The 13,259-nt window shown below is 35.2% G+C and overlaps 1 protein-coding gene across 1 annotated transcript; it reads left to right on the top strand.

The window, feature by feature from the left end:
- Positions 1–277: 277 nt before the first annotated feature.
- Positions 278–9,778, top strand: LOC120185065. The gene is given in 10 exon segments (XM_039189390.1): positions 278–493; positions 1,255–2,309; positions 2,312–2,497; positions 5,570–6,929; positions 7,105–7,384; positions 7,712–7,819; positions 7,900–8,178; positions 8,953–9,096; positions 9,241–9,450; positions 9,552–9,778. Coding segments are annotated over 8 exon segments (3,549 nt in total). The 5' UTR covers positions 278–493; positions 1,255–1,306; the 3' UTR covers positions 9,430–9,450; positions 9,552–9,778.
- The last annotated feature ends 3,481 nt before the right edge of the window (positions 9,779–13,259 follow it).

Here is a 13,259-nt window from a genome sequence, read left to right on the forward strand (position 1 = left end):
AGAATATAATGAACTGTCGAGCGACCATTTTATAACTTTTGATAGTTTAAGAACTCAAAAAGAAAACTCCTTATAGTCGAGGGACCATTTGTTTACTTTATTTTATAATATTTTTATTAAATTTAATAGTAATTATTTTATATCTTTTTAAAATGTAATTGTTAAAGGGATCCTTTTAGTATAGTTCAGGTACCTCTAATGTAGTTTACCCTTAATAATAATTTGTGCTCTCACATGCCATGGCAGGCTCAAGAAAAATTGCAGGCCAAAAACCAAGAATTCAATAATCCCCCAGGAAGGGAGAAGAAAATCCAAGCTGAAGAGTGAGAAACGAAAAAGAACAAGGCAAACTTGAAGAAAAACCCATTGTAATCTTTCAGGCATTTTGAAGGTTTAATGTAGAATAGGGCCATGGAATCCAAAGCCAACAACAGAGATCGCCTTGATTGCTCTTCTTCTTCTTCTTCTTCATCATCATCATCATCATCGATCTGTAAGTTCTTTTTTATTTCTTTTTGTTTTTTAGGTTTTTCGAATATCTTCTCCGGGTTAGGCCGGCCAATTAAAGTTTGAATCTTATTTTTTGTATGGTTGTCTGGGAAATTTCTAGGGTTTTTGGTTGGAGCTCTGGATCTTGTCGTTATTCGATTTTTGATTCACGAGATTGGGAATTTCTCTAGGTCTGGGAAAATGCATCAATGTTATGTATTGTTTTTCGAAATTAGAGGGGGAATTTTAAGAGGGAAAATGGAAAACATTACTATTCAATAGTAAGAAAAGAAAAACGTTGGATTCGGGTTTATACTTTCTTAGCAATTGAAGATAAAACAAGCAGGTAACACAGTTAAGAAAACAATCACCATTGCCCTTTATTTTCAAGTTTTCTAGCAGTCGTAGCTTTGTTTTTATGGAATTGCAGATGTTATTTAACATTGGTTAAGTTATTATTACTAGGAGGAGTTGGTTATTACCATAAAAGGAAACAAAAAAAGAAATCAAATTTCACCTGGCAGCCAAATAAGAAAGAAAACTGCTAGATTATTTCCGGTTCTGTTTTTTAGTTTTGGGTAACTTTTCTTCTATATGAATTTGAAGGAGATGGAGAAAACTGAAAATTTTCAAAACTTCTTGATTTTCTTCTCCAAAGCTTGTTCTTGTAATGTGAAAAGAGCATTCAAAGCTGACATTTTTGTTCAATTTTTTGTTGACTTAAAATACATAAACTGTTCGTATGTTTTGTTTGGATATTTTCAGGTTTTGTTATTTATTGCTTCTAGTGCTGTGTCTAGATCAATAGCACTTCATAATGACAGAATCAAACTCAGTAGATGTGATTTTGGACTTTCTGAGGAGAAATCACTTTTCGAGAGCTGAGGCAGCTTTGCGTAGTGAACTCGGTAACCGTCCTGATTTGAATGGGTTCCTTCGGAGACTTACCCGTGAAGGAAAGGAATCCGGAAAGGTTCTAGAAGAAGAAAAGGGGAAAAATACAGTGAATGAAAGCCATGTTTCAGGTTCTCGAAACAGTGGTGAGGTTTCTAAGGAACTTATAATAAGAGAGATAGAGTGTGGGGCTGGCAGAAATGGGTCCGAAAGCAAATATAGAAATGCTGCTTCTACCGAGGAGCATAAAAAACCTAATGAAGCTAAAGTGATAAGTGATAAGAGTTTCACTTTCTCTAAAAATTTGGAGAATGTATTTAATTTGCAGTCAAGGAACTTCAATACTATCAATGGTTCTGATCTATACAAAAATGGTGGTTTTAATAGTAGTGTTAGCTTTCCAGAGCTGGAGAAACAAGATCGGTCAATGTATTGTACAGCTGAAGCTCCTGAAACAGACAAAAGTGTTAAATTTGGAGAAGAGATTATGCTTTTGGGTGAAATTAAAAGTTCATGGCTTGGAAATACTAGCAAAGCTAATGTAGGTTCCACGTCTGACAAGTTTCATACCAGTGAAAGAAAGGAGCTTGATCAACAATTTAAGATTAACAATGTGTACTTGAAGGATAACGTTGCTGATAACAGCAGATGGTCTAGAATTGAGGAACCCACTAGTTCGTCTTCAGAGACATGGAAAGATTGTTATGTGAAGACTGTTTTTCCGTTCCCCGAGGGGGATGTGTCTATTAGAGATGCTGCTAATACTTTAGATAAGAGAGAAGGAAAAAAGAAAGCACAAGCACTTGATGTTAGGGCAGCAATTAAAGAACAGATGGATGAGGCTGGAAGGTCTCTATTCTTTGGGAAGTCTCAAGGCACTGCTGAGCAAATGGGTATAAAGGATTTGCCCTTCCCTCTTGCATCAAAAATCCGAAGGAAGAGTTACCTAGGTTGCCACCAGTTAAAGTCAAGTCAGAGGAGAAGTCATTGAATGTCAATTGGGAGGAAAAATATGAGCCTGATGTCCCAGGTGCAAAGTTCACTGGTTCTGACAGTGCATTCCTTATAGGGTCCTATCTGGATGTTCCCATTGGGCAAGAGATAAGCTCTTCAGGTTGGTTAATATACCATGCAGTGATTTGATTATTGTGCTTATAGACATATTTATTTTATATGAAATAATGATCGCAATTACCTAATTGTCTGAACTTCTTGTTTTTCTTTTCCTTTTCAGTTTGTTATACACGCTTGTTAGATATCTATGTATTTTGTATGTCTTTGGGTATACATATGCATTGTCTAAACCTTAGCGACATGTCTAATTTGTTGTGGTAAAATCTTTCTTAACTTGAAAAGATTCCGTCTGGCAATTTGTTGGAATTGAAACACTCCACTGTGTTATTTAAATATTGATTACTTTTGGGGTAAGTTTTCTTCATGCTATACATTCATGTTCCTTTTCCATTTACTTCTCTATTTATGCCTGGCTTCATATCAACTTCACTCAGTAAAATTTGGTATAGAAACCAGAAAAACAATATTAATTTGTCGGTGAACAAAACATGGAAATTTCTTCTCACTTGAGTTTTGCTAAGAGGTACTTAAGGATTGGTTTAATCCAATTATTTTCAATGCTCAACTCATCATCCCAGCTTCTGAATATGATTTTTAATGACCCACATAAGTATTCCAACAGGAAAATGATAAACTCATGCTTCAAACCTCACAAAACCAAGTATCAGTTCATTTAGAGAATAGATATATATTTGACAGGTTATAGTAGTTTAAGAGTAACTGGCATTTGGAGTATTTCTCTAATGCTGCACTTGCTAATTTTCTAGATTCTTCGCTGTAAAAGGTAAATTCAAATTTGATGTTAGTAGCTTTGTTAGTGCAGTGTAACTATTTATGGTGAATGACAGTGCTGTTAATCTTCGTTCTTTCTCTTATATTCCATTCCACAAAATAAAACTTCTAACTTGAATGTTAAATCTTTTGGACGGCCATAAAAATATAGTTATTTGCTGTAGCACATTAAGGGAATAACAGTCTAATTTCTCGCAGCAAAGGTAACAACTATTTGGTGGGTTAGGGTTGTACGATCAACTTGTAAATTCTAGTTTTAGGAATTATTATCCTTTTGGGTAGAGTGGGTACTTGAACTGCAAGTTTGAATAGTATCTCAAAAGGTGGCAAATCGGTTGGCTTGAGTCAGATATTTCATGTAGGATCTTGTTTGGATTGTTTCCTGTCAGGGTTGATTTTGTTTAGGGTTAGGGCTGTCTTAGGCTATTTAAAGCTTATGCAAGCATTTTAACATGATATTTATGTTTGGATTATCCTGGGTTTGAGTTTTTTTAGGGTTTTTGTTTTTGACATTTTTTATTTACTCCTAATCCTATTAGATTCGAGTTCGGGTGCTTTGGGGTTTGAGCTTTTTGTCACCTATAATATTATGCTGTCTTAGAAGATTTCTTAGGGGTTATTCAAAGCAGGTTGTAGGTTTCAAATTAGTTGCAAACTTGTGAAGGGAAAGTAGAAAACTTTTGCCTCAATATCTTAGTTTTTGCACCCGGTGTTGAATTACTTAACATGATGCCAGATGATGTGTGGTAGATTTACATATTTCTTAAACTCATTTTTGATTGATTGACATAATTTTAATTTCCAGGGTAAATTTCAGGGTAGAGGATAGGAGGTACTGGAAGCTTGAGTACATGAGCCAAAAACCACTGGGCTGAGGAGTGGTGGCTATTAATTTAAAGGAGATATATGCATATAGGCTCCTAATGATCTAAGTAGATTATCATTATTATTATTTGAACCAAAGGTGAATAGTTCCATTAATAAAGCAATAACTAGCAACTTCTGATATTATCAGGATACCTGTGTAGTTAAAATGGAAAATAAAAAATGGCTGTCCCATGTTCCCATATGTAATGGGGTAAGGGGGAGATAAGATAGTAGGCTGCCCCCAATACTAGGTTGAGAGCAGCTTTCGTAGGAGACCTCCAAATTATGAAATGCCCTCCATGGGACTCGATCTCACGACCTCAAGGTTAAGAACCTTGTGCGCTACCAACTGAGCTGGATGGAAACCATAGTTAAAATGGAAAATAGAAATACATAAAACCGGAAAAAATTGAAACAGAAGATTTTGTAATTTCTATTTTAGCTTATGCAGGGGTTGTTATTAGCCAAACAAGTCTTGAATGGTTGTAAATCTTTTTTTTTAGTTGTTATTTAACTTTGTCTACATTACAGTTATAACAAAGCCAAGCTGAGTTGATACAGTAAAGGTTGAGCTTGCCTCAATTGAAAAACTTTAGGTTTGAGCTATGTTACTTGTGCTTTAGTTTCTTGAGATTGATGAATTTGATTATCATCGATCATGTAAGAAGTTTGAAACTCATTTGAGACTTGAGCTTTTTCTAACTTTTAAATTTTATTATACTTTACTTGCTTATTTAAAGTATAAGAAAATATCTAGAAGTGCAAAAGTTTGATTAGGCTCAAGATTAAAATTTCAGTATTAAAAGCTCAAGCTCATCTTCACAATTTAATGAGCTTGTGTATTCCTTGGGTGAAAGGCTTGGCAGCTGATGGGTAGCTTGACTTGATTGAACTCCTAGAAACAATTTCTACACCTTTTAGCAATGAAGCAAGCTACCCCTTGTTTCTTGAGGTTTTTGTAATGGTACTCATTTGGTGGTGCCTGTTTTAAATCTCATGGTATTTTACTAAAACTCAAATATCTAATAGACCCTAAAGCTACCCTCAGTTTTTCCAAATCTGTCAGAACTATTTGAAGCCTTACTGATCAGTTAAAATGATTCAAACTAATCATATGATCACATATTATTTGGGCCTCAAAATGGATTTCCAAAATACACATAATAAATGCACTTGTTCTCTAGCTTTGAACTGGCAATGGTTCAAGTGGTTATCTCTTCTTCAATCTCTAAATGATTTTTCACTCTTAAGCTTTTGAACTTTAGACTTCTATAAAATTATAAGGGATTCAACTTCTAGAATTCTCTGGTTCCCTAGGGTAGGATGGTAAGTTTTCTATCTGTCGCTGAATCTAAAGTTCGTAACTATGAATGATGCTTTTATTTCAATCAGTTTGTTATTTCTCTTCTATTTCTGCCGTGTAGAGCTAGTAAATATTTTTATGATGGTCCAGGTGGAAAAAGGAATGGTGGAGGTAGTTGGCTTTCTGTGAGTCAGGGCATTGCAGAAGATGCATCTGATTTGGTTTCTGGTTTTGCTACTATTGGTGATGGATTGAGTGAATCTGTTGATTACATAAATGAGTATTGGGATTCTGATGAATATGATGATGATGATGATGTTGGTTATATGAGGCAACCTATCGAGGATGAAGCCTGGTTTCTGGCGCATGAAATTGATTATCCTAGTGATAACGAGAAGGGAACTGGGCTTGCCAGTGTTCCTGATCCACAGGAAAGAAGTCAAACCAAGGATGAAGATGATGATCAATCTTTTGCAGATGAGTCTTCCTTCTCTGGTGAACATTATATTCAGGCAAAGAATGTTGAACATTTTGCTGCTGCAGATGATTCTATAGGGCTGTCTGGAACTGGAATGTATAGCAGGACTCATGAGAATGATTTAATGGCCCGATATGATGGGCAATTAATGGATGAAGAGAAGTTTAATTTGATGCATGCTGAACCTGTTTGGAAGGGATTTGTCACACAGAAAAATGACCTTATCATGCTAGAGGATGGTAAAGTTCTTAATGAGTGGGGGAGATCTCAGCTGGATGATATATGTGTAGATGATGATCAGCATGGTTCAGTTAGGTCTATTGGTGTAGGAATCACCAGTGATGCTGCTGATATTGGCAGTGAAGTACGTGGAAGTTTAATTGGAGGAGGTAGTGAAGGGGATTTTGAATATTTTCATGATCATGATATTGCTATTGGAGGGTCTAGACAAAGTCGTAATGAGACGGACAGGAAAAATATTGATAAAGCAGTTAGGGATAAAAGGAAAACTGGAAAAAATGATACCAATAACTATGCTACTGGGAATGATAAAGGTCCAACTTGCCAGCTGAAGAATCTTACAGACAGTGGTTCTTTTCCACCACCCCTAAGAGATGGGCAGTTGGTGCCTGCAGGTTCTAGTAAGTCTCTATGGTCAAATAACTGCAATGCTGCTGGTGATGAACATGATGATTGTTTGAATGCTTTGATGGGGCCTGGTGATATGCTTACAACATGGAGACGAAAAAGCAGTGATTCTTCAACCGGAAAAAGTTCTAGGGATGAAAACCATGCCAATGCTGTAAGATCTGCAGATTCTAGTCCTTCTACACTCTCTAATTATTGTTATGGTGAGCAAGAGCAGATGAAGAAACAAGAGGCAGGGAAAACTAGTGGTGTGATAGAAGAAGATCCTGGTGTGTCACTTGAGGATGAAGAGGTTGCTGCTGTCCAAGAACAAGTGAGACAAATTAAAGCACAGGAGGAGGAATTTGAGACCTTCAATCTGAAGATTGTGCATAGGAAAAACAGGCATGTCTCATCTTTGAAACAAATCGTACTTGTCGTATGCTGGTGCTAACAAATTTCAAATTTGTGCTGATGCGTATATTTCTCTAGTATAATTTATACTGCAAGTTTTCTTGTTATTAGCTATATTGCTCTTACAAACAGACTTCCTTAGATAAGTCCTCTTTTTGCTTTTCAGAACTGGATTTGAGGAGGACAAGAATTTCCATGTTGTTTTGAATTCTGTTATAGCTGGGCGGTATCATGTCACCGAGTACCTTGGATCAGCTGCTTTTAGCAAAGCTATACAAGCACATGACCTGCATACGGGAATGGATGTCTGTTTGAAAATTATAAAGAACAACAAGGATTTTTTTGACCAAAGCCTTGATGAAATTAAGCTTCTCAAGTATGTTAACAAACATGATCCTGCTGATAAGCATCACATTCTCCGATTGTATGATTACTTTTACTACAGAGTAAGTGAATGCTGTCCAATGACTGTCTTATTCCTTGTTCATGCTTCTTAATGTTCCTAGATACTGGATGTTTCCTTTTCTTATTATTTTATATTCTTTTACCATTGGTTAGATGTTTTCTAGTTCGTTGTATCTGTGCTCTAGTCCTATTTCTTGCATGTTTATATTGATACATAGTCAATGCTGGAGTGTTTTTTTTCCACAAATCTATAAATGCTTCTCTGTTGGTGAAATTTTTTACCTTTGGGCAAATGCATCTTAGTGTCTTGTATATGAACAAGAATGCTTGTCGAATTTAGTAGCATCTGACTGTTCTTTATTTTCCAGGAGCATTTGCTAATAGTCTGTGAACTTCTCAAGGCAAATTTATATGAATTTCATAAATTTAATAGGGAATCAGGTGGAGAAGTTTACTTCACAATGCCAAGATTGCAGGTTAGAAAGCTGTTTTCTTCAGAAGAGCATCTAATCTGTCTTACCATCATTTGACCCTCTCTTAAAATTCTTCTTTGCAGTCTATTACCATTCAGTGTTTGGAGGCTCTCCAGTTTTTGCACGGCCTTGGTCTAATACATTGTGATCTGAAACCTGAAAATATACTAGTAAAAAGCTATAGTAGATGTGAGGTGAAGGTCATTGATCTTGGGAGCAGTTGTTTCGAGACAGATCATTTATGCTCCTACGTCCAATCCAGGTCCTATCGTGCTCCTGAGGTTATCCTAGGACATCCATATGATAAGAAGATAGATATTTGGTCACTTGGCTGCATCTTGGCAGAACTCTGTACTGGCAATGTAAGTACTGGTCTTCTTTGGACATTAATTAGTATTTTCTTATTAATACTGGTTGTTATGATATGTGGTTTTATTAGACTTTAATTTTTTTTCATTGTTTCTTTTATTTCTTTGCAGAAAATAGTAGTATAAACAAAAAACATGGGAATATTATGCATTTGAACAAATCATTAAATTCAAAGGAAAAAGAACTACTTGACTGAGCATGATTTGTGTTTGAATTGACTGGTTTTGAAAATTTAATAGAAAAAGAACTATTTGACTACATGGTTCAGTTTATTTTTTTTATAGGAATTGAAGGCCTCGTTAAAAACCTCCTTCATGATTAAAGGAGCTTATAGAGAAGCTCCTTAATCAGCGGGAGGAGGAAAAAAGTGCCTTAAGATTTCATTAACCATAGAAAATACACGATACAACCAGGGAGCCACCCCAATATAAACAAAACATCAAAAACAACCTCAAACAAACCTACCAGAACCAGCCTAATCCAACAAAGCAACAACAACCTAAAAAACAGACTGGTCAAACTCAAAGCCTAAACGTGGCCCGATAGACGCCCAAACAAAACAAAACAACCATAATAAAAGCCAAGGGTAACAGCTGACTAAAACCATAGAAGCCAACTTCTAACTCAAAAGCCACTTAGCTTTCTCATGATAAGAATACAAAAAACTACATGGTTCAGTTTATTGATCATTACCATTACTAATTTATTGATTTTATTGCAAAAGCTGTCAATGTTGGGAACAATTTGATTTGAATATGATGGTGTAGGTCCTGTTCCAAAATGATTCGCCTGCGACACTACTAGCAAGAGTAATTGGAATCATAGGTCCCATTGAGCAAGGCATGCTTGCAAAAGGACGGGATACATACAAATACTTTTCCAAGAACCACATGCTTTATGAACGTAATCAGGTATATATTTCCTTATCGTTTACTTGCTGGTTAAAAGTACTTTATTCTAGGCATTACTTCCCCGTTGCAGTGAGGCTACAACTTTAATATTGTTTTTGTGCTCAAGCATTTGGATTAAAAGTGGTGTGTTTACCACAATCTCAGGAGACGAACAGACTAGAATATCTGATACCCAAGAAGACATCGTTGAGGCATCGATTGCCAATGGGGGACCAGGGTTTCATTGATTTCGTCACTCATTTGCTTGAAGTAAACCCAAAGAAGCGGCCTTCGGCATCAGAGGCTCTGAAGCACCCATGGCTATCGTACCCGTACGAGCCCATATCAGCTTGAATTGCATCCACAATTGTTGCCTCATTTCTCCCTGACTGGGGAAGGAACTGTATGTTTTTTACCGACTCGGAGTTGGGTTTATCCATTCGATGTAGTTCACTTCCCCCCTCCCCCCCCCCCCTTTCACATGCCGGCAAAGTGCATTGAAAGGTGTGTTTGATTTTGTTTGGTTAGAGTATTTATATTTATATTCCTTGCTCCCATTTTAAAGTAGTACTTGAATTGGAATCAACAGTATGAAGGGTGTAATTTTGAAAAGTGTATCCTACTGTGGGGGTGACCTTCATTACTGGAATTGATCATGTTGTACATGGGGATGGGTTATGATAATTCTTTTAGGCTTAGCTTTGTGAAATAGTTTTTGGTGTTGGCTGCTGTACTTTGCATTGTCCCAATTCCCTCTGATTTGATGATAACTCTACTTCCACTGCATTGTCTCTGTGCTGTTTGGAGATTTCCCCCAATGATGATAGGATATTATTTTATGACGACATATATCATTGTTATTTTTTTAACGATAGGTGGTCAAAATGAAACAAAAACTAAACATCATGTATGACTTTGAAAAAAATAGTTGGCTGGCTAAAATTGATTTTTGTTTGGTTGAGGTAACTTTGTTCTCCGGTGTTGTACAATCTATCAAACGATGTTTGTGGTTAAAGGAGTAAGGTAAACTACGCATTTAGTAATTATCAGTTTTGATTTGTTTTAGTATTTATCTTTTTAATTTTTTCAAAACTATATAAAATGTTTATTTTTTGTTTCATTTTAGTACCCACAGTTAAAAATTTAATGCGTTTAGTATCTAAATTATCAGTTTTGACTCGTTTTAGTATCTGAACTTTTAATTTTTCCCCCAAAATTTAACGTTAAATTTTGAATATGGGTACTAAAATGAAACAAAAACTAGATTTTAAGTATGATTTTGAAAAAACTTAAAAATCTAGTTATTAAAAGGGCTAAAATTGATAGTTTATGTACTAAACACATAATTTATCCAAAGGAGTATTATTTTCTTTAAAGATCCTGAGCTTAAGCAGTTACGTCTCAGAGTATGTGTTGTCAACAATTAAAAAAAATTATAAACAAGTACAATCTCGTAATTGTACTCATACTATTAAAAAAGAATCCTTGACTGTCTTAGATAGGGATGGACATGGGTCGGGTTGGGTCAGGTTTTTGGTCCACCCGACCCGATCAAAGCAAGTTTTCACCCGAACCGAAATAATAAAAAATATTTTTATTCAATAAAAACAATGACTTAATTGGAAAAAAAATATGTAGGGGTATTATTGTAATTATACATAAATATATAAGGTAAAATTATATATTTTTGGGTCGGGTCGGATATTTTTCACCCTAAACCCGACCCGACCCGAACATCACATAAAAAACCTGACCTGACCCCAAATTTTTTAAAAAAATCCAACCCAATCGATTTGAAACCTATAGAGTTCGAGTCCCATGCCTATCCCTAGTCCTAGATGCACGGAATACAAAACTTTATGGCCTACTAATAATGTTTTGGATTCAAGATGATCAAATGAAATGAACACCCTTTATGGCCCATAGCTTATCCCTTTGGTTTGGTATTTGCTGCAAAGCTAAATGTACGCAAAGTGATCGATCAACTAGTAGTCTTGGCTGGCGATTTGTTATAGTTTTCTGCCTCTGAATTGTAAAAAGAAAAAAATTAATAAAGAATGGATTAGCAGTTATGATACCTTACAAATAGGGATGGGTATGGGTTGGGTTTTTGGTCCATCGATCTGATCAGAGAATAAGGGAGCCTCCACCCGAGACTTGATCCGACCAAAACAAAGTTTCACCCGACCCGAATGACTTAGAAACCCGACCCGAAATAATAAATAAAAAAAGTGACTTAATTGAAAAAAATTATATATAGAGGGGTATTATTGTAATTATTCATAAATATATAAGGTAAAATTATATTTTTTTCGGGTCGGATATTTTTCACCCTAAACCCAAACTCGACCCCGAATATCACATTAAAAAAACCTCGAACCAAACTCAAATTTTTTTAAAAAAATCTGACCCGATCAAATAAGGTCGAGTCGGAATCCATTTGATTCGAGTTGAGTGCCCATCCCTACTCACAAATATCAATAAATCCACACACGTGGAGTCTTTTCCCAATCGAAATCAAACTTGTTGAGGGGTAAAATTGTCCGAATAATATGAGGGGGGGGGGGAAATAGCTCGTTTGGGTCTCAACTTAGAATAAAATGAATAGTGAAATGGAAAAATTAATGGATTATATGACATTTTTGTGAAGACTCCTCCAAGATTTGATCGACGTCTTTTTCATACCCTTATGTTCGGTGCACGATTATATCTTTTCAGACTGTGTAAAAGACGTTCACTGTTCCGTGTGTTTTCCTCGAACCTTGTAGAAAACGCTGACTGATCCATGCATCATTCCAATCTAATATAAGATTTTTACGTAGGGATTCATTTGTAGGGAATAATTTCTATTACAGATGCGTATATGAATACTACATATGAAGATTGTTCAACTATGTATTTATTATTTATTTATACATGAATTGTATTTTATCTTTATTTTTAATTTCTGACTGCCGAAGATCTACCACGTAAGTTGCTCTTAACCTTGGCGTTAGAGGCAACCTACTACCTTACTTCCCCCTTACCCCATTACATATGAAAATAGAATTTTATTGTTGTTGTTGTGTTTAAATAAAATTAAGACATAATGCTAAAATTAACTCCTAGTAATTACCAAAATGATAATTTTGTCCCATGTTTTACTTTTTCGAACATTTTGACTCAAATATTCTCATTTTAGAGCAAAAAGATCTTAACGTTTGACGGAATAAGTTTTTTGTTTTTTTTCTTTTTTCTAGAGTATTTTAAGTCTCAATGTTTCATTTTAGGTTAAAAATGATTCTATTTTGAGCGTTAATCATGTGTTAACTAATGATTTTTATTCATAGAGAGATTTTTTTGCCCTAAAATGAAATACTGAATGCCAAAATACTCTAATAAAGAATAAATATTAAAATGAATATTTTAATAAACATTGAGGGTTATTTTTGATATTATACTAAAAATTTATTTATTTTTTTGATACTTTGAATAAATACAAGATATTATCTAATTAAATACTTTAAATTATTTGTCAATAAATGTTTATGTCCGAACCTTAACACCGTGACACAGATGACTAGTGCCCTGAGCCCTTAACCACTAGGGTTCTGTGCCCCGTTACCAAAAAAATAATTTCACGGTACAATACAATATATGGAGATTTTTTATTCAGTCATATTTGGACGATTTTGCCCTTGCTGGGGATTCCACCCCATTCCCATTCCCCACCAAATGTACAGCTAACCAATGGGCCATGCCCAGCGTACATGGGAACTTGTGATTTTGCATTGAATTTGTACAACCAATTATAAAATAATACATTCCACCACTTCTTCTGTCAGATTCTTTGTTAAGGTTTAGCCTCTGTTTTAAAAATGAACCTGATCGATCGGTTCAATCGATTTAATTGAGAATCGTTACTTAGTCCGGTTCAATCTAAAATGATTAAACCGTTATTAGTGAACCGGCTAGAATCATTGAACTGTTCGAATCGGATCGGCTGAAAATCAGAAAAAATCGGAAAAAATCGAGAAAAATCAGGATTTTTGTTTTGTTTTTTTTTAAAATTAAACAAAACAACGTCGTTTGTTAAACGATCCAAGTCGAAATCTAGTATTGTTGAGCTCGACTTGAACTTGAAAACTTTAAAAGTAAGCTCAACTCAACTCAAACTCACAAGCTAAAAATTATCAAGTTCAACT

Source organism: Hibiscus syriacus, unplaced genomic scaffold (assembly GCF_006381635.1).
Source record: "Hibiscus syriacus cultivar Baekdansim isolate YM2019G1 unplaced genomic scaffold, ASM638163v2 tig00112988_pilon, whole genome shotgun sequence".
Taxonomy (NCBI): Eukaryota; Viridiplantae; Streptophyta; class Magnoliopsida; order Malvales; family Malvaceae; genus Hibiscus; species Hibiscus syriacus.